Source organism: Argentina silus, assembly GCF_951799395.1.
Source record: "Argentina silus genome assembly, chromosome: 13".
Taxonomy (NCBI): Eukaryota; Metazoa; Chordata; class Actinopteri; order Argentiniformes; family Argentinidae; genus Argentina; species Argentina silus.
The window spans coordinates 7,591,056-7,613,885 of NC_139667.1; the positions used below are offsets into that span (position 1 = coordinate 7,591,056).

At 40.4% G+C, this 22,830-nt stretch overlaps 2 protein-coding genes across 2 annotated transcripts; both read right to left on the reverse strand.

The window, feature by feature from the left end:
* Positions 1 to 4,491: 4,491 nt before the first annotated feature.
* On the reverse strand, positions 4,492 to 7,789 carry rab32b (RAB32b, member RAS oncogene family). The gene is made up of 3 exons (XM_083684167.1): positions 7,576 to 7,789; positions 6,608 to 6,885; positions 4,492 to 6,048 (listed from the first exon to the last, which is right to left on the reverse strand). The coding sequence occupies exons 1-3, from the start codon at positions 7,784 to 7,786 to the stop codon at positions 5,899 to 5,901; spliced, it is 639 nt and encodes a 212-aa protein (XP_083540293.1). The 5' UTR covers positions 7,787 to 7,789; the 3' UTR covers positions 4,492 to 5,898.
* A 1,690-nt stretch (positions 7,790 to 9,479) lies between these two features.
* Positions 9,480 to 21,662, reverse strand: grm1b (glutamate receptor, metabotropic 1b; the record flags this gene model as incomplete). Its single annotated transcript, XM_083684166.1, has 8 exons — positions 9,480 to 10,305; positions 10,781 to 11,708; positions 13,303 to 13,429; positions 13,579 to 13,747; positions 13,997 to 14,243; positions 16,844 to 17,079; positions 19,051 to 19,300; positions 20,945 to 21,662. 8 exons carry the CDS (start codon positions 21,660 to 21,662, stop codon positions 9,480 to 9,482), a joined length of 3,501 nt encoding a protein of 1,166 aa, XP_083540292.1.
* Between the last annotated feature and the right edge of the window lie 1,168 nt (positions 21,663 to 22,830).

The following is a 22,830-nucleotide window of genomic DNA, read 5'->3' on the forward strand; positions in this document are numbered from 1 at the left end:
TAACTAACACGGAAACGCAGTGAACTGCAGCGACGAGACTCTGTAGGCGCAAAACACCCGGATGTGCTGTAGAGCTGTCAAGCAAGTCCAGAATGACAGCTCAGAGAGGATGTGTGACAGTTGGCTACAAAATGCTTCCTGGCTCCCTTTTATTGCCTCTGACTGCATGCGTGGGTTATGTTTTCTAAGATGACCCATGCAAGTTTAACCTGATGCGTTGCAAATATCATATTGTCAAATTGTAATTTTCAGTTATTGCAATACACCTCTATAGTATATAGCAGGCTACATATTGCACATTTATATTTCATCTGTTGAAATTATTAAGTATACTTCTGGGCCTAATAAATAATGTCATGAGCCCATTTTCATTTTCTACCCTTCTCCCTGGAGTGCACTTGTTCCCTTCCCCGGCAAGGGTTTTAAAAACATTGGATAAGTGAACATAGGCTAGACATAGTCAATTTCCATACACCTGAATTAAGTAACGATTATGTAGCCTTCTCCCCAAATACTATACTTGTTCACTCCCCTCAGATCTAAAAGTATTGGATTGGTGTAAACATTCAGACGCACACTCACAGAGAGCAGTGAACAAAATAGACACTAGATGGCACAATTGACCAACATTGCCATCAACCAGTGACCCTCATTGTGCTCCATTAATAAAAACAAAAACATAAAGGGGATCATGATCTTTTGATGACTGTTGGTAGTATCAATGAGATAATCCAGTGGAAATATTGTACGTGGGAGTGTGATTTAATTTGTACTACAGGTGGGCTTTGTACAGCTTGATGTTTGTGCTGGTGCATCACATTTAGACTCTCCTCTCCTTTTTCCATTACATTTACATTTATGGCATTTAGCAGTCGCCTTTATCCAAAGCGATTTACAACAAATACATTTGTCTAAGTGAGTGAATCATCTATCCATCAGTCATCATAAGAAAAAGTAATCTATGCTAGTTTTTTTTGGGGGGGTTTTTCAGGAGAGAAACTTGCACAAGGGGGTAGTGGAGATGAAGAGGTCTTTAGGAGGGACAGTTAAGATGTAGCTGTTATGATCACCATCTCCCTCCAGCTCTGTATCCTGCTCAGGCTCTGCCTTTTAACACCAACAGAATCCCCATTCCTCCTTCCCTCTTTCCTCTCTCTCATCTTCTCTTACACGTTGTGTTACACACAGACAAGTGCATGAGCCATCACTGTGTCCTGGGCCTGACCACACAGTGCTGTCTACTCAACACAAGCTCCACAGAGCACATCTTAGAGAGATCGTAAGTCCTCTCTCCTCTCAAAACAGTTGTTATTGCCAGTTGTAATGTATGGAGGGTTTTAGATTCAAGCCGAAATGTAAGAAAATCAGCACCATGGACAGCAACACAACAGCTGGTCCATTGTGTACTGTATACTGTATTGTATATTCAAAGACATGAACAATATGGGAGGCATGTAGCCTTAGAGGCCAGCCAGGAATCTGTGGGTCATTGTTTTGATCCCCACCCCAGGAGGGAGCTGGATGTGAGCTGGTGACTGGAGGGTTGCTGGCATCATGTCTAAGGCGCTGACTATGCTATTATTATTGTTCCCTCATTTTGTTATTATTATAACATTGCACTGCAAATTGATATTGCTATTGCTATTGTCTGATTTTTGAGGAGTTGCTTACCTAAAGCATTTCATTACATGGATTAAATTACCATTACAATTTGATTTGATTAATTTGATTTGATTTGACCCTGTGCTCTGAGCTTTGATCTCCCTGCAGGTGTGCAAGTTTTGTGCAGTCAAACCTAATTATTTACTTTGTAGATGTCTCTATCGAGTGAGACGTCCTGCCTTGTACACTGACCGACGACAGACTTAATAGATCTCGCTGTCATTCTATTACTGATAAATAGTGTTGTGTCCTTGGCAAAACAACACCACTTTACCTTTCAACAATATAATATGGCTGTATAATATGGTGGTATATACAATAATATCTACCACCAAGACCTCCACAATATCTTTGAATCTATGGAGTATGGACCAACGAGCAGTGCCACGGCACAGGTACAGTGTTTGAATGTTAAAGTGTGTTGCCAGTCTACTATGTCACAAATGGGCATATCCCTCTGTAACAACACTGTAATAATTAATTATTTGTATTATAATCTTTTATGCAATAAAATGCCAAATGTCAGTAGTGGTCGAGGATGCTGTCAACTAGGCCACATCAGTCACTCTCCCCAGAAGGTGTCTTCCTCTCTGACTGCCCGGTCCTCTCTGACTGCTGGGGGGGCTCAGAGATGACCTCATCATGGATCCTCTTCTACTCCTCTTCTGTGAAGGAACCTGCTGCTGTTCTTCCCTTAAATGACAGTCGGGGGAAAAGGAGAACAATTGTGGTTGTGTCTATCAAAAACAAAAATAAGCAACAACCATGCCTTTAGACTCAAACTGTCTCCTCGTAAGGCTGATTATGCTCTGTCAATAAGGGAAGCCGAACCATCAAACCATTAGATCTAACCAGCCAGGTTTAAGTGAGTAGGGGTTTTCCACCTTCTAAAGCCAATGATGAAATTGTGTGCATTTTTCACTACATCAAACTATACAGCATCTTCTATTGTAAAAAGTCAATGAGACACATATTTACTGTGGACAATTTCAAAAATATTCATACGGAGACCAGAGGTTTGCTATTCTTCCAATCAAAGTCAGTGCATAATAGCTCTCTGGCTGGTGTAGTAGTTTGGATAGAGCTAGAGGTCCTAGAGATACAGAGATACAGCTAGAGGATAGAAACACAGCTCAGATGACACACTCTATGAATAGGCTTGTACTATTTAGAGCTGAGAATTTACAGGCCGGTCTAGTATGCTTCCAAACTGCCCTGTCTCTCGCTGTAGTCCAGCAGACAATTCAGGCTCTTCCACTGGCCCAAGACATGTCGGTCTCTTTCTGGGGTTCAGTGCTGGAAGTATTAGGCTGTTGTTTGAATTCACTAGACAGCTCAATATCTGTCTCACACTTTGCAGGTGATAGGGGGTGTCACACAGTCACTCTCTTGCCCAGGTGTAGTTGATAATGATAGTTGTTTAGATATATGCTGAATCCTCCTCTTGGGTTGTAGAGGAACTTCAAACACTCCATCAGACTCTGTGAATGTCCCTGTCTGTGGCAGTGGCTCAGTGGGCATTTCAATCACTTTCCAAGTGATAGGATGTGGCATAGTCTCATGAGAGGAATGGATATCTGGTGGCATTCCATGATGACATGGCTCTATACATAACTGAGCGACACAATAAATCTGTTTAATCAGAGATACTACCTCATAATTTAAGGAAACTGTTAAAGGGCCTGACCTTAACTTAATTATGGAATTAAATTAATTATCTGATAAGCATTTGATTGAAATAAATGTCTGGATTTCCTCTGTCATCATTTCAAGGAATGTAATCATTCATGAACCATTTCTAAGATACCATAAATAAGTGATATTATATCAGATATTCACCTATTGAAAATTCATATTTCATAAGATCCTCATTCTATTGACATTCCATTTCAACATAGATGTGAACAGCAGGCTTTTGTATTGTCAATGACATAAGTTAAGCAGGTTAGACATGGACATAAACAAACAAAATACACACACGCACGCACGCACGCACGCACACACACACACACACACAAACTCTCTCTTTTCAGGCTTGGCTGGGGCATCAATCTCGTGCTCTTGGCCTGTTTGTCAATAGGCAGTTTGTCCATCTACCGTCTACAGCCAGCACTGTCCGCTGTGACACTTCCGTCTAGCTAATTATAATTTGTCATAAAATCATGAATGTACAGTACATGAAACATAGAGAGCAGGGCAATAGGAGGGAGTGAATGAAAAGAGGGGAATTACTGTAAATAATGAAATACAATAGGATAGGTTGCACATATGGATTTCTAATAAAAACACATCTCAGCTTGTCTCATTTTTCTTAGCCAATGATCAAAGTTATGCATTAGAGCTGTGTTTGTCCACAGAGAAAGATATTTAGGCCAACATCTCTGCTTGACTCCTGAATCTAGGTCTCCTGTATCTAGGACATATATCCATATTTAGTAGTTGTGTTACTTCTCAGTCACTTTCCCTCAGGCTCACTTACTGTACCACATGAGGTAAACTACCATAATGCATGTTTGTGACTATGCTGCTGCAAAAGTGATCATGATGAATATACACATCAAGGTGCCATGACAATCACAATGTTCAAGGTAAAGAAAATCTTCACAATATCATGTTCTTGACATACTGTAGCTTACACACCTTCAGTCACCGAAACCTGAATGTGGACAAGTGCTATTGAATGTAGGCACAGCAACCAGTATATAGAACAGATCCCTAGGCGCACAGTGAGGACACTGGAAAGTAAAACTACAGGACAGCAAAGAACAGATGGATGTATAAAAATAACTTCCCTCTAATATGCAGGATGTCAGCAAAAGAAAGGGTCAAGACTTTATTTTCTCTAAATCAGAAACAAAATACAATTTGTGGCCAAAACACAAACACAAAGACAATTAGCAGCAATGACAGTGTTGCCATATCAACTGTGAAACAGGAAGGTTGTCATAGTGGGGAGAAGATACATAACTTGGGATTGGTTAACTAAATGTGTGTTGTGTTTATAACTTTAAACTATTTCAACAAGTGTTTCAATTTCACCCCATTTACCCATTAAAGAGCCCATTATTAGAAGCCTTGAAGTTGCTTTGTGTTTCTCTCAGATATGGTAAAAATGAGTCATGGTGTAAATGAATCAATATTCCTTTTGAAAAACAACTGTGAACAGAACACTTCCCTCTGTATTGTGTGAGCACAATGACTCAGTGCAAGTTTCTGCCAGATTTCATGAATAATATTTCACAGGATAGTGTTTTGAGATAACCCATATAATGAATCTGAATTCATTATCACATATAGTTCATTATGAAAAATGAAAAAATCACAGTTACATTTAAATGTCAGTGATTGACAGTTGTGACAGTTGTGAATCAAAACCAAACATGAGCAAAGGGCACACTACTGTACAACTCACAGGTAAGGATACATTTTTTTATACTGAAAAATCTAAGTTTCAGCAGAAGAATGTGATGTTTGCTTGAACATGTTCTACATCTAGACAGTGACTGAGACTAGTCCTCTACACTCAATATAGCACACTCAATGTAGAGCACAGATCTCCAGAGGATGGAGCAGTATGTTGCATTTTCAGATATTTCTTCAAGAAAGCATTGCACAAATTGGGTCATGCTGATATAATGATATCCAAGTTACATAAAAGACGATTAACATTTCTGCTATAAAATATGACGGGATTATCATTTATACTGTAAAATTAAGGATAGATCTAACCCAGTTCTTGTTGGTCAGTCTTTTAAAAACCTGTTTGCATGTTTTATCCGTATATCCTTGTTATATAACATGTCAGTGGGTCATTCATGTGAGTAAATCTTGAGTGTGTACAGGGAGTGTCGCAGCCTTCTCACAGCAGACTGTGTATCATGCTGATCTGTTTATTAGCCTGCTGACAGTATCAGTGGATTAGCAGAGGAAATGAGATCAATCGTCTCCACAGAGGTGTTTGTGAGACATCCCGCGAAGACCATGTACTCAGGACTGAGCGTGCTAGTAGCCTATGATACTGTATGTAGGGGTGCAATGATAATGACACTGATTGACAAGTCTCACTAAACGCTTACATGCAGAACAGCACAGTAAGTGAGCATGCTACGGAAAATACTTTGGTAGTGCAACCGAGGCTCTATCAAACAGCAAAACATGTTTTAATGTATGAGCAGGTACCCAGCTGTCCCTGTTCTCTGGCTCTTTGCCTGCCTATGAGTCCTTGTCTCCACGGAGCTAACAGCAGGGGTATTGGCTCTGTGTTGCCCCCGACGCCTGAGTGACTTTGATCCCGTCACCATGGTTCTCTTCACAGGACAGGCCTCTGTCACCGAGCAGGATGTGCTCCACAAGGAAGGCACCTGCCTCATCAACATTGGTATTGTCCTAAAAGTCGAACATAAATAGCATGGTAAATAATGAACATTCTAAAAGGCACATGCTTTAACCATTCATTTTTGAGGTTATTCAAAAAGGATGACTGTACAGTATTGCTATTCCATCATGTTAACCCATGTCTACCCAGAGATAACACCATCAAGCTGGCAGTGGTTTCATTAACCCCTAAAACCTCAGATTTGTGGATTTCTATACAAAAGCCAATAGCATAGTAACTATGTTGTGAACTTTAACATTATTTGTGTTAATGGTTACACACACATTTTATGGGCAGATTGTTGTGTTGTTAAAGTGTTAAAGTTCAAAACTGAGCATCACATGATGTGCAACGTGTAAATGGATCCCTTGCCCACATAATTTACTGTCAAATGGTTCAAATTACTGTTATTGGCCATTGTATTGTTTTACCACCTGTGTCTTTCAAGGGGACTTATTTTGCTCACTGCACAGAAGAAGTTGTCAATCACTGGTTATATTGTTATCATCCTCATATTGTACTGTATTAGGTCTTTGCAAATGTCATTACTATTCCTGAGATTTTACACACCTTTGCTGAAGTCTCAAACCAACCCAGGAACCCTTTTTCTTTACAGAAATTGTCCATCAAAGACAACAGCTCCCTGTTTCCCTCCGTCAGGTCACACTTGTTGGCCAGGAGAACTACATGGATAGGGCTTCCACTGGGCAATCTAGCCTTGCTATCTAGGTCATGCTTCCACTCTGAGGCAGCCTCTAATGTAGCCTTCCTTGTCATGTCAAAGACTACAAATGCCCCCATTGCCTCCTTGTAGTAAACTCTCGACATGTTCCTGATCCGCGCCTGACCTTGATAAAGAAAGAAAAATAAAAGGGTTGTCACCTGCTCTCTTCATTCCTCCTTATTGGGAAGCTGTACATTAACAAAACATTGTAACACAAGCATTACTCTGTGTGGTGAAAATCATGTAGAAAGCAAAATCTTTATCTCTCCATAGACAAACTATAATTCTAAAGGTAAAGCTAACAAGGAGAGAGCCTCAATCAAAAAAAACAACCATCATTTTCTAAAATAAAATCAGTGGGTAGGTTTCCATGGACACTGTCCAAGACTTAGATGAGATCAGTGAAAACAGTGGGGAAGGACATTAACTGTTACTGCAAAGTGTCCACGAGAAAATTAGAAATTCGGTGTTGCTGGAAATGATATTACTTGACTCTTAGATAAGATAATGAACTGCCACAAATCACAAAGTTGTCAAAAAAAAAGTTGTCAAACAAGTCAGGAGCGAAGATGACACTCACACAAGCAGTGACAGACTGCCAATTTACTCAAATAAATTAACGATGGCATACTCTTCCAAGATATCACTCTAGTCCTATTTTGTGAAGGCACACAGGCTATAGGCATCCCTATTGTGAATAAACTATTTCTAGGCACATGGTTAGGGTAAACCTTTCTCTAACTTACTGTAAATAAACGGTAATAAATACAAATCTAAAGCATGGGATGCTTTCCTACTAGTAATCATACTTTACCTGCAATGTCCCACAGCTGTAACCTCACTGTCTTGTTGTCCCATTCGATGGTTTTCAGTGCGAAGTCAACTCCACTCGATGCTTTGTGCTGGTCGTTGAAGATTCTTTGGACATAGCGTGATATTATACTAGATTTCCCAACTCCTAAATCCCCAACGACTAATATTTTAAATAAGTGCTCTGTGCATAGCGATACTGAACCCCCTGCCATAACAAAAAAAAAGGTCCCCCACGTCAGGTTTGCGTTTGCGTTATGGAGTAAGGTATCAAAGTTTCATTTCATTTTCAATTTCATTTTCGTTTTACTGCAGACAGGTGCTATCGGTGTACTGAGAGTGACACCTTCCATTGCACGGAATTTAACTACCACATCGAAACAAAGTCTTATAATTCGAAACACATACACCTTTGAATGGATTTGTTGTGCAGTAATCAACATGGTGTAAAGGTGAATATAAATTGTCATGAAACAGTATGAATGTAGTAGAGCCAAAAAAATCAAACATCTGCACCAACACGGTCACCTGACATGAATGACACAGTACACTAAAGTAAAAAAAAAAGATTTAATATACTCTAATAAAACATATCTTTCGGTGTGTAAACGACAACCAACTTTTTCTGGGAACACTAAAGTCTATTCAACTATGTAGGCTACTGAATGCCTATATAGCCTAGTAACAGCCATTATTTCATCACATTATATAGATAGTGAATATTAATACTAAACTTATTATACTGTACACAACCCAAACAGGCACTAGAAGCAACAAGCTTAGAAATTGTAAATGAAACTTCAGGTATTAATGATTTTTGTAAAACTCATCTGAATAGTTATACTGTACCAAAATAGGATGCACAATCCATACATTCAACAAGTCACAAAACAAAACTTCACAAAACGTATGACATTCTATTACATTTTTGATAATAACATTACCTTAAAACACTATAGCAAGTAGGCTATGGATTTCAAGGACTTTGTTTATAAAAGATACAAACAACAATCTACAATATTACCTCAAGATCATAGAAATAAGAGAAATGTAAAAAAAATCTTCATGGCAAACATACTGTAATGTGGCACTTTAGCATATCCTCCTGGATTTAGTTTCTACATTCTTAGTACAGTAGTTCTGTTGTAGTACCTGCAACATCGATCATTTCTAAATTCATCTGATGAAAACAGTCATAGTGACAATCTATTTAGCTTTTTCAGAATGCATCTAGGCAACAATGAAAATAGCTGAGTTGCCTATAATTCAAATCATTTTTTAATTTGAAGCCAAACTTGTTTTGAGCAAATAATAGGACAAATTCACCTCAAAAGTTTACAGCAGCTATATTGTAATCTTATAATTCTATAACAAAGCATACACAGTGTGTACTGTACATAATTGCTGAGTCTAGTAGTAAACCATCCTATTTAAAGCAACTGGGGTTTGCCTTCATGAAAACAATCCACAAACACAATCGTTGTTGTTATATCTAATGTTGATCAAATGTACACTGCACTTTACACTCTATTCTAATCTCTGGCGCTTATATGTCTTCAGTGCATAAATACAGTACAGTAGACAATCTTAGCTTTTTGCTTGTCTAATATGCACAAAGCCTAAAGCGAGTTAAAAACTTTGTTTGAGAGAGTCATCTCATGTATACATGGAAATAATAAAGTTTTGTAATGGGAAAATTATTTCACTATTTTCTCTGCTTTGTTGCGTTACCCTGTAAACACAAACACATTGACGCATGTATTACATGGGTCAACCATGATTATCTTCAAGTCATTCAATTACTTACTCAACATTGTTTGCCATTTCTTACTGGTCATTAACCAAACATAGACAATACAAGTCTACAGCTACAAAATGACTTTATTCTACAATATCTACAGTGCACCTTCACAGCGTTGAAGAGCTTTGTTTGTAGTCTCTCAGAATGACAGAGGCATATGTCACAGGGGTGCACAATATTGACTCAGACACGGGTGAGTTGGGAAAGGGGCTCCCTGAGCCCACAGAATCTCGGAATGGGGAGGGCGGCATCAAGGCCAGATTATCCTCCATCGCTAATTTGATCTGAACGAACTCTTCCTCATCGTGAATCTGGGCGTTGTCGTACATGTATCCATGAAGAAGGCCAAACTGCTCATTCTCCACCTCCTCCTCCTCAATGGGGGAGGTGGGCTCCTCCTCATAGGGGTCGAGCTGCATGGGCAGGACCTGGTGCTGCTGAATGAGGTGGGGCTGGTGGTAAACAGGCCTGCCCACACTCACAGACTCAGGCAGACTAATCATGTCATTGAGCTCAGGGATATCAGTGTTGAACTTTCCAACCACCTCCTGAAGGTGGTCCATGATGACGTGTTGGGACAAAATGCTGTTTTGCTGCAGGTGCTCAGGGGTATAGAACTCCACCTCCTCCACCTTCATAGGCCCGCTAGCAGGCATTTGCCCGTAGGCCATCATGGGGGGACTGATGGGAGGGTTGTATCTGACTGGGTCACTTTCGTCCTCCTCAGCCACATTGTACAAAGTCTTGGTGCTGAGGTCTGAGAATTCCAGGGCTGTGTTATGGTAGGTATTAGTTAAGGGTTTGATGACAGCCATCTGATTGGAACCTGCCTCCTGTCTCTTCACATGCACTGACAGTCTGTGCCACATGTGATCCCCTTTTGGAGGATGTCTTGCACCTGGTTCAGACCATGACACAGACTTTCCATTAGAACTATGAACAGAATAAAGATGGCTGTTATTTCACAGGAACCCAGAAAGGTGGAGACAACAACAGCATTTCTGGTTCATGTAAAAAAGAAATGTCAGAATTTCTAAACAGCTACTCTAAAGTATGTTGAAGGTGAAATATTGTTTATGTTGAAAGTGAAATATTGTTTTGATAATACATTAAACAATTACGCCTTACTGATGATTGTATTAATTTATTTCACTATAAAGACAATGAACAGTGAATCCAAATTATGTGGTGCAGTGTTTCCTTATTGTGGTCCTTTAGCACTCATGGGTATGCTGGTTTTAATTGTACCTACCAGATCAAATGTTAAGGGTGCTGTTAATTGAACACTGACCTATATCTGGCATACCCTGTAACAGGAGCTCTTAGAAAATGAATTACTGTAACACAAAACCAGCATCCCAGGAGTGACTCAGGAGCAGGACTGATGGAATGATTTATATGAACTTACTTGGCATTTCCTGCATTTTTCTTCCGTTTGAACATGTTGAGTAGGCTGTTGCTCCGGCACGCAATTTTGCCATCGCCGACGTGCATCCGCACAACATCAGAGGTGGTGAACGCGCTGCGTACGTTTCGCTCGGGCTTGGCGAGAATAATGTACATCTTGGGCGTGAACATACAACCTAAGGCCACAGTCACACTAAGGCTCACTGAGAAGGAGGTCGTGATGATCTTGTAGTTGCTGCCAAAGTAGATGGGAACAAACGCCAGCCAGATGATGCAAGTGGTGTACATGGTGAAGGCGATGTACTTGGCCTCGTTGAAGTTAGCGGGAACGTTGCGGGTCTTGAAGGCATAGTAGGTACAGCTCATGATGAGCAAGCCATTATAGCCCAGTGGGGCCACCATGCCTACGGTGCTGGTGTTACATATGAGGTAGACTTCCCTAATGCTGGGGTAGGACTTAATGGGCATAGGGGGCTCCATGATGATGAGGGTGACCTCCAGAGTAAGTTGGACACTGATCAGGATAAAGGCAATGACCACCTGGGCCCAGGCGCTCATAAACCGGGGCTTCCTGGTGCAGATCTTCTTCTTGCTGCCCGCCAGGATCCGAGCGATGCGATTGGTTTTAGTCACTAGAGCGGAGTAGCACATGGCAGCGGAGAGCCCCACCAGGAAGCGCTGGAGATAGCAGGATGCCACAGTGGGGCGGGCGATGAGGGTGAAGGGGCAGATGTAGCCCAGCAAAATGCCCACCAGGATGATGTAGCAGAGCTCACGGCTGGAGGACTTGACCACGGGCGTGTCGCGGTAGAGCACGAAGATGAAGGTGACGAATGAGGTGATCAGGATGCCCACGCAGGCGAAAACCACTTGGACAATGGACTCTGGATTTCCCCACTCTAGGTACCGCAAGATGATTGGCTCACAACCTGGATAAACAGAAACATGAGAATACAGTAAATGAAAATACTGTGTTTTTTACGCAAAACAAGTGACATTACCTGTAGCTGTATTGTAATGGGCTAAATTAACCAAGTCTGGTGTCTATTACCCTATATGGGAACAAGTGTGGTCCTCATGATTGAGCTCCTTGGCTGGGCGCTCTGCCTCAGAAGTAAACAGTGCAATAATAATGTGTCTCAGTATGTCTCATTATCCAAATAAGACAGTTGTGTGAACTTTCACGCAAAAAATCGACCTACATTTCACCATTGATTTTTTTTTTTGCCATTACAGTGGCCAAGATACAGTGAGTGGAATATGCACAATTCAGTATGAATTATATGAAGATATAGATAGCATGTGCTTTCACATAACTAGCCATCTGAGTCTGTGACCGCTGCTTGCTTCCTGTTTAAAAAACACACCAAGTATTAAAGTAGGTTTTCAGCTCAACTATAAATAAATCCCCTCTCTACTCAGGGAGGGATAGGCTTGAATACAGAGCATAGCCAGGGGAGGGGGAGGCCACTGCAGCAGGAGTAAATCACTGCAGCTTACGACTAGTCCAAGCATCCAAAACCACTTCAACATCTAGTCACACGTTTAACAAATGCTGAATGTTAGTTAATAACATTAGCTATAATTCATATCTTATTTTCTGCTTTAGCTGTGTACAGTAGTAACTCTCACTTATTACATTGTAATAAATGTACATGCTTGTAATGTATGTACATGTACATGTGCATGTATTAGCATGCTATTACATAGTACATTACTTTGCTAACTGCTTTGTATTTACATTGTGATTGAGTTGAGCTGTTTGTTGTTTTATTACACAAGTGGACACACCTTATTCAACTTGTGTAATAATAATAACATTGATACAATAAGTTACAATTACAGTGTTACTATACAGGTATAGGGGCAAGTGTTTTCAAATATATATTTTAAAATGTTCTCCTTGTTCAGTAAACATTTTTGCGTGTTTCATTTAATGTCTACAGCCCCTGTAAAGCATAAAACTTTTAACTGTTAAGAAAATGCCTTGTCTTTGAGCAGCAAAAAAATGCCTTTGAAAGTAGGGCAGGGAAGTAGTAAGTGAAGTAGGGCTGTCTGATAAGTGGTAAAGGATGATGAATGGTTCTCAGGTGTCATGGGAAGCCTTTAGAAATAGGACAGCACAGGTTTGTGAAATAGTGCTATGAGAATCATGTCAGCCAGGTTAAAATATATTGAGGAACCAAATAACTTTGAAAAACCAAGTTCAAAATCAGACTCCTATGCCCAGAGGGGATGGTGTGTCCTCTGTGAATAGGGCACCTGCTCTCAATTACTTACAGAGGAACAGAAAGGGTGCAACCTCTAAGCAATATAGCCTTTAATCCATCTGAATCTTCATTGCAAATAGGCAATATAATGGTATAATATACATGGGTGTAATAGTACAAGATGATCATTTATGGCAAATAATTAATTTATAAGTAAATAACTAACTAACTGGATGTTCTGCCTTCAATAGCTGTGTGGATATGTTATAGAAACATAAGAGCATAAAAAGAGGGTAAAAGAGGGGTGCTGTACCTTCTAGCTCTTCATCAGGCCACCAGCCCAGGTCACAAGCTTTGCAGGTGAACTCATCCTGGACAACCTCATTATCCTTACACGCAGTGCAGATCCAGCAGCAGCTCACCTCTCCCTTCCTGATCACCTGTGGAAAGACATAGAGACAAGATATTTATGTATGAGATATGCATGAGATATAACCCTGCGGGTGCACCGTGTGTATAATTACCCAACAAAACAGTACAAAGACTGCTTCACACTGATGCTTGTAGAATCTTTGGCTTTTCTCCTGACCTTGATCTCTCCCTTTGAGCAGGGCTCGCTGCAGACAGAGCGGACCATCTCACTGCGGTTCATCTGGATCATGTAGTCGTCAATGCTGAGGATGCCCTCGTGCCACGAGCCCACGGTGAGGTAGTCGAACATGCCAGGCTCCACATACTGCAGGTTCATGATGTCGTATCTGAGAGTTTAGACAAAGCCTCAGATTAACATTGATGGTCATAGACAGGGGCAGACGTTTTGGTGATTTTTCATTGTTGCAGAATACCTCTTGGTATACGTATAGTGTTATCTGTATGTATGTATTTGTATAGTAGTATCTGTACTACAAACATGCTCTTATCTAAAATAGTGTAGTTGCTGTGAAAAGTGCAGTCATACTGAGTTGCCTGCTATTTGAGTTCAGTCAACAAAGGCAGAGTTGCTCTACCTGCCAGGTGTGTCTCCATTTTCATCGAACCACACATCCTCTCCAGACACCCCAGCGAAGGAGGTCCTCAGCAGGAAGTCCAATAGTTGACTGCCATCGATGGGGTCCATGGCTTCACAGAGTCCCACGTGTCCAGGGCAGAGGTGGCTGTGCATGTCATGCAGGCCATGTGCCATGGCGTAGATGGCGTTGATGACGAAGCCCATCTTGCTGTCCTGAACATAGTTGTCCTCCAGATTTTCATAACCTGCCAATACATTCATGATATTCATGATATTCAATATTCAACATGATATCAAGATAAAGATCTATTAATGATCATATCATCCGTGAGTGAAAGTTCTATATTGGCAATGCATTTTTCAGTGCTGCAAGCATAATACAAGCATTATCCAATACTATTACAATCTGTTATGCAATATGATGTACAGTATGATCAAGGCTGGATAAGAAACAGTCTAAGCAGTCATCTGATGTCTATTTGCAAGGTCTGCACATTACAAAGAAATGATAGGGTGTCCAGAGATATATTATTATTCTTGGGGCCATGAATATTCTCCTGTTCAGTGAGAGAGTGCATCGACAAACAGGCAGCATTAAAATGAGACATCAAAGGAATGCTTGTTACCATGGCAAGACCATGCATTTTTTTTCTCAATTCCGCATTCAATTCCATGTAAACATTATGCTGATATTATCGCTAATTAAGAGAGGAAATAAACAAGTTATTCAAATGTATTCCGCCCTTCCCCTGTTGGTTTATATCCTTCTTTGCCCGGCACACATGGCTGGTTAATGTGACTTAGTCAGTTTAATTGACTTTTCCAGCTTAAATATTTTGATAAGAATAATACACACTTATGTCCAAGGACACCCTATCGATTCAGTATTACACAAGCTAAAAGCAATGTAAGCACACAGCTGATATAAATGAGGTTCTAGCCAACAATAGACAATCAAAATGATATTTTATACTGTCCACGTTTATGCCATACAATATCTAGCTCAGAATCTTTTTGGGGTACAATGGTTGCATAGTATCCATTTGTGTTTGTTCCCAGGCTTCTTTAGTCAGATGTTTATTGACAGGTTTATCTCATTGACACCAATGTGAACCAACACATACAGTACCAATCAATCCAGCGAGGTAGTGGCAGGCAAAATGAGCATTGTACATTCAGACGTGATCTTCTGGTGGTCACCTACTGTACTTGTCATGAATCCATGAGTCTGACACCACCTTGCTTCAGTGACAATGTATTTCATTGCATGCATACAGACAACCACTATTCTATTGTCACAAGTCGTCAATCATTTCCATCTTGCTTGTCTCATCTGGAGGACACGTTATCATGACTATAACGTAAACAAACCATAAAATAACCAATACTAACTAGTTGTATTGTGAGGGAACCTACTGCTTAGTGCATAGTGTGTACAGTAACTCCGTGGTAGCTTAGATTACTGGGCCAATGTCCATAGGAACATGCAGCATAGGGCAGACGGGCCAGTTGGCATCTACTGCTTCAAATGTTATTGGGCTATGTTTTATACAGCAATCTCAAAACCAGGAGGATGTGAGAACACAGTGCACAGAAACCAGCTGTTGTGCTCTCACTGCAATGCATAAAAACATCCCAATAGCTTTATATATTAGAGGTCAACAGATATACATTGGCGGTATGTAATTTCAAGGTATTAATGATATCAGTCTTTGTGCAGCCTTTGGAATATAGTTAGTAATCAATGATTGCTTGCTAGCTATCAGAATCTCATTGGATTCTCCCTTGACAACATATCAGTCGACCTCTATGTATATTGCCAGAGTGAAGTGCTTTACAAGTTCATTCAGGAGAATACACTCACCGTCTTGGAGCTCTATACAAAGAAACAATAGAAGTAACAGAACAGCACACTATAACTCTATATCTCTATATATCTATGATTATCACAAATCATCAACGTCCCTCTTAACAGTGTTTTTTAAAATAGCGTAGACAGTATAGGAATAGCTTGGTGCTTGAAATGTGTGAATGAGAAGGAAGAGAAGTCTTTCTTGCAAAAAATAGAAAATGGGTGTAGGCTACATAAAAAAAAAAAAGAAGATAAACGGTCATTCACCTGACTCATGCGAAATGTCTGAAGTAATATATGATGTACATATTCATAAATGTTTTTTTTTGTATAATTATTGCATGCATCATTTATATTTATATTTACATTTACCTTTATTCTATTATGTTTGTGCATAACATACTTATAGATTTATTGGTAATACTTGATACATGAGTCATGCCTCTGGATTTTCACAGCAATGGTAACCGAAGTTTGAAAACGTAAATATATTGTTCAAAAGGAATAATACAAAAGTGATAGATGACATTCTTTTTTTTAAAACATGCTTATTGAGCATTGTTTCAAGTGATCAAGAGCTTTAGTTAATGTATTTGTGGGTGCCATCTTCTTTGTGACAGCCAATGCGCCATAAGAATTAAATTTACCTAGGTCACCCTCTTGTCAGCGGGGAGAGTGTTTAAGATATGAAAATAAAACAACAACATATTTAACGTTATTGTATGGATCGATGCATAGAAATTTCATCCCTAAAAAATGTCTATCTAAATAAGAGACCATGTCCCAGTTCTACTAAGCTTTTAGCCATTTGAGGGTTTTACTAGTTTACAAAAAATATATGATATCACTTTTCTAATATATGATATCACTTTTCTAATATATGATATCACTGTAGTGATAGTAGAAAACTCCAATTAGATGTTAGTTTACAATGTTAGTCAATCAACAACCCTAAAGAATAAACCAATGTCATTGTCTTTTCAATGAAGCTACCTGTGCAATTTTTCACGTAGTTCGTGTTCTCTAGAGGGTGTCCTGGAATGCGACACTGAAAACGGTACTGCCAGAACTCTGGAAACCATGGGTTCCTGGTGTTAGTGGTGAGGCGCAGTTTCAGGAAGTAGTCGTCAAAGGAAGTGACCTCAGCAGACCGCAGTTTGATGGTGATGCCACCCACAGCCTCCGGCTCGTAGCCCTCCACCACCTCATCTCTGTCAGCCCAGCCATCACTGCAGCGGAAGAGGACACAGGCACAAATTAATCAGGAGCATAGGCCTATCACAAAGTACTACACTGTTATTGGGGCCAACGACCCAAATGCCTACTGGAGGTAATGGGGGGAATAGTTGCTGTTACCAGTGATCAAGAGAAATAGAGAGAGGGACAGTGAACTTGCTGGTATTGTTTTGAGGATTACAGAAAAGATATATATATATATATATAGTAATATAGTCAGATACACTGTTTGTAAAGGGATTAGATATATTATTAAATTCTAAATCTACTCTCAAGAGATAACGCTGACGAGACAAACTTCCAGTGAGGTATTTCAGTGTTCTGATTGAGGCTTGTAATTAAATTCTATCAAAATATAGTGGATTTAAAGATGATTGAAACCTCGCATTTTATGCATATTTTAATCTATTGTATCTTTTTCTATGCTCATCACATCACATATTTTGTTAGCCCACAAAAAAAGAATGGACACACAAATGCCCTCCTCTGGGGCTACACACAGTATCTTGCCATCTGTTTCACAGCATCATGCACCCCCTATTCCAACACACTGTTTGCCAAGAACCTGCTGGTCTGACGTCAGAACGTAGAAGTAATCATACAGACCACTATTTACTGTGTAAACCATGTATTGTATCTACACTGTACATTTTGGATTCAACCCTGAACAACATGTTGCAGTATTATGGAAGTGCATAGACAGTGAATACCTAAAAAGATTAAAACAACCCAGCCTTAATTGAAACATACTATACCGGGCCATATCACAATTACATGGGATACTACATCTAGGTAGTTATCGACTGTACGACCTACTACTATTATTCAATGGTCTGCTCTCTTAGTTACATGGTCAAGAAAAATGTGTATGTGCCAAATGTAAAAGGCCATTGTAATAGTGTCAGTGTACAACAAAAGAGGCCTCTGTTGTTGAGATTACAGTAATGAGGTCCACATGTCTTCTCAGCCCAGAATGGATGACCAGCTACACTGGCATCCTGAAGGCCCCATGGCACAGGGCTGTGTTCACTTACTGCATTGCTCTAAAAAACAGTCTTTTTCAGTAGTCTCCTTGACCCAGAAAACCCCCCAGCCGCACCAAACTGATGTCCTCCTATCCTCAATGGAGAGTTCACAGGCAGCACAAACTGAACTGTGGAACATGCTGCTTTCAATGCTTCTATAGAAAATTGTGCTTTTGTCATTAGGGCTTTTGGAATTGATATCAGACTTAAACAGATCAGTCATCAAAGTGTCACATTCCTTGCCCTCACATTTGACTTTGACTGTGAAGCCTATACTTATATTCAGAGAAGTGACTCAGGGAAGTGAGTAACCCCCTTTGACCTGTTACTTCACTAATGTTCATGACAGGGCTGAAGGCGAGTTCCGTCCTTGCTGAAACAAAACAAAGAGGGAATGTCTACACCGAGCAGCTTTGATGCTCAGTAGTCTTCATTTGTGAGCCTGTGCCGGAGGTGCTATCCCATATTACTTCAGCCTGCCTGTGATCTGACAGTGAGAGAGGCAGAACTTGCTGTGGCGGATGCATTATTCATGAGTGAGTCTGACTCAAAGCTTCTTCTGCTTTCAGAGGAACTACACTCCAGCTAGAATAATGACCTCTGTTCCATTTGAACTCACTGGACCTGGTTGGACCTCAAGGGGCAGCACATTGTTATGGGCAATGGTCATGGCAATCGATTTCATGTCATAATACTGAAGTGACTTACATGAAAAAGGGGCGGTTTCGCAGACAAAGATCAAGCCTAGTCCTGGATTTAATTACACTTTCAATGGCAAATCTCCATGCTTTTCAGGAGTAGACTTAATCTGTGTCCGGGAAACCAGCCCTCTATGTTCAGCATGATCTGATACATGAACATGACTCCTACTAATCTATTGCTGAGACTGATACTGAAAAATATATAATAATTTGAGGTCTGTGAAAAAGAACACTGTACCTGCCGATAAGGAGAAACTCCCCTGCTACCCCGAGTCGTCTCATGGCCATGAGCAACCCTCGGACGGTCATGCCCTCACAGAAGCAGACAACCACTCGGGCCTTGGGCAGACGCTCTCGCAGCTTCCTCAGCAACCTGTCAAAATGCTTCTCCCCGGCATTGCTGTAGATCTTATCAGAATGGGCGATGCACAGGCCCTCTTGAGACGCTAGCTCCTTGAAAGCTTCCATTCCACTCTCGCCATAGTTACCTGAGGAAAACACGGAACACATTCTTATCCGTATTAATCTTGTTATGTCAAAAAAGGTTATATGTACTCTTGCAGTTGTTCAATCCAAATGAGGGTGTCATTAAACCTTCGGTCTTTCTCACAAATTAAACTTTCAAATGTTCTCTGTGGCAATTAATTAACATTCAACAGAAGTGTAATTGGTGCTGAGTCCCAGAGCAAAAAAGACCAGAGCACTTTGAGTATGCATATCCGAGAGTTATGAACCTGATGTCATTCCAGCCCATTGCCAGAGACATTTTAATTTCGATAATCCACTCCATACTGTAACTTTGGCTGTTTTAACTGCATGCAGAACAATACACAGAACCTGACGTATTAGTTTCTCAAACCAAGATTGGCTCAACCTTGCGCTCAAAACTCTAAATTCTGTTCTATTTCGTTGAATCAGAACTGAATTTCATCCAGAAACTCTCTACATAACATAAATTAATTTTATAAGAATTACATAACGCTACAGAGTATTTGGTGAGGATAGATCTTAAGACCTCATACATCTTTAAATGACCTTTGAATGCAGTCATTTTGACAGCTTGACAGATTACCTGTCAGCACCTCCTCAGTAGAATATAGGACAGACATTTGTTGTGGATGTAGTACACACAGTCGTCCAGTATTTCCAACCATCTACAGTGTGTCTACCATTTCTAACCGATAAGAATTGTTGCAGTGAATTGCACATTCATTTCACAATCAATTATTACTGCTGTTTTAGAGTTGAAAATAGAGGTCAAATGCAGGTTGTAAATATTTGATGGTGATACTGCTGGGAAAGACCAAGAAAAGATGACGATATCTTTGGCAACACAAACTGTTCCAAGAGATACCGCTTCTTTAGTAGTATTAGTTTTGTGGGGTGAAATAGTTCTGATTGCTATATGATTTACTTTCATGGAATAAAATTGGATTATAAATGAAAAAGCACAACATGTTAGCTTCAGCATTTCTGTATTCATTCATATGATTTCCCAATGTTTTATTGTTTGTCCATCTGTGTACCCATCCACAGTTGTTCCCTTGCACTAGTGTAGTGATTTGTAAAATCTAACAGTTTGAAAAGCACTGAACACTTAATAAAATACCAAATATAATCTACCCAAAATATGCCTTTCTGTCTATGTAAAATAGCATTTAAGGTTTCAGTGTAATACAATTGAAGTCATGTTCTTTGTAACAGTTCATAAATGAAGTAATTTAATAATGTGAACTGATACTATTGGTTGCTGTCTGAGAGAATGACACCTCTGCATCCTGGCCTGCCATCATTCTGGGCTGACCTCAGGCTTATTGATATTCCCTCCTCTCCTTCCTAAAGCTGAATTAAGAACATTGCCCTTTCATCACTGACTTTAAACTCTTCAAGAACCCTTCTGTGGACCAGAGTTGCGGGATCTGTTAAGCCTATGACCAATGACTGGTATTGTTCCACTTGGACAATATGATTTTATGAGGAAAGTACAAGGACCAGACCAATCCAGATTCCTCTGACTCTCAGCCAGAGGGATGAGGCCGAAACGAACATAACATTAATTGTGTTTCAAATAGATTGATGGCACACCTGTTACTTGCATACATTGACTTAATCAAGAAACATGAGTAACTTACCCTCTGTATGCACTGCTGACACATAGGTCCAATTGTAACGTTTGACAATGTCCAAGATGGCCCTGGCTTGAAGTGTGTCAGAGGGTACCACTCTAAGGAAATACTTAAACAGTGTTTTGTCACTTAGATCAATGCTGGTTGCAGAATATGCGATCTGGGGGATGTTGAATAGCTGCAGTAGGTTTTGAACTTGAATTGCCACTGAACTTGACCCAGGCCCAATGACCCCAGCGATGGGTTTCTTGGTTGCAGGTGGCTGATTTGAAGGTACTCCCTCAATGCACCATTTGGAGCCATCCTTGTCATCACGGATAGAGATGAGAGAGTCTCTGATGAACTCAATACTCTGCTCCAAAGCCACCGATGAGTGCCAACACGAGTCCCTGATCTCGCAGCCCAAAGTAATGTTGGGCAAGAGGTTTGGGTCGGAATTGATTCGATCCAACGTGTGGAACATCGCCTCCACTCTCTGAATCCCATACTGTTCCCGCACTTCTCCACATTTTCTTTCGGCAACCCTGTCAGCGGAGGGTTGGTGATGGACAGAGAATAGGGCACCAATTATAACGTCCCCGTCCATTCTAGCCACCAAGCGGGCACCCCCAGCCCTGGGCACCGCCGACCTCTCATAGAAGTTGTCGGCGAAAACGAACGCATCAAAGATTAAAATGGGAATATATAAAACACTGACTGCAGTCAGATAAATCATATTCCACATCGTGTCAACGGTCTTGATTGTAGAATCATGTCCGCTTGGCCATTCACGGAGTGCAAAGTATCCAAGTTTTATCAGATAACCATCATCAACTCACCATCCCTGTTTCAATGATGTCCTTCCTGCAGTTGAGATAGAGAATGATTGTTATCTGCGTGCCACAGCATACTAGAATATATCATATCAACTCAAGGCCGTCTATTCAAATAGCAACAGCATAAGTGTACAATTATTCCAACAGCCTAATGCAAGACTGGCAAGCGTTACGTAAAAAAAAAGAAGAGTGTAGCCAAGCCATATGAATGCACCTCATGAAACTTTGTCAACAGTGAAAGCGTGGGGAGGGATTATTACGGAATGCCTGAGTGGTTTCAGCACGCTGGACAGCTCTCCGTGTTGACTTGACTCTCTGATTGCGTTTCAGCTCATGATTTACGTAACTTAACCTAAATCTACACGATTAAAACTTCCCATGGATAGGCCTATTGTGAATTAGGCTAGAAAGCCTATCACATAACACATTCCCATTATCTCTACTCTTTTATTTCTGATTGCGAATTAAAAACTAGCCCAGCACATAGCCACATTCAAATATTTGACATTTCACAATAGAGCAACATTATTCGAATATCAAATGCTACAAATTAAAATTGAATGATCTGTCAGTCAAATATTAGCCTAGAGACTCCAGACATACCTGCACCTTGCACCTCGGAACATTGCGTACCTCCTTCTGAACCTCACAGTCTGAAGTCAAAGTTAAGCCTCTGCGCGCAAATTGTGAATTCCTCTAAAAGGGAACATGGGTGCCCCCCCTCTTTTCTTCTTGATCACTGCATCTTAAAATCGGGTCACTGAGACTGCAGTGTGGCCCCAATAAAAGAAAGCATGCAGAAATATTCATATGGATGTCTACGTGATAAATGCACATTCAAGTGTGCCATCAAGTTATAATTGTCTCTGTCCTGAGGCAGACCTAATGCGAGGCATACTAAAGGAATGTGCACATTCAGTGGTTCAGTTTCATTAAACGAATAACAGAGTCATTGTAGACAGATAAGCTTTGATAAAAAATAATTTAGAGATAGAAAAAAAAATGCATCACCTCTGCAATGAAAACTAGCCTACTCAAGCCCACCTCATAGCGTAGGTAACTGCGCTATTTAAGCCT

Coding starts and splice junctions, on each gene's coding strand:
- rab32b (XM_083684167.1), bottom strand. CDS start 7,786: ATGGCAGGGGGTTCAGTATCGCTATGCACAGAGCACTTATTTAAAATA. Junction 6,886..7,575: donor ACAGCTGTGGGACATTGCAG/GTAAAGTATGAT, acceptor TTCTTTATCAAG/GTCAGGCGCGGATCAGGAAC. Junction 6,049..6,607: donor GGTTTGAGACTTCAGCAAAG/GTGTGTAAAATC, acceptor TTCGACTTTTAG/GACAATACCAATGTTGATGA.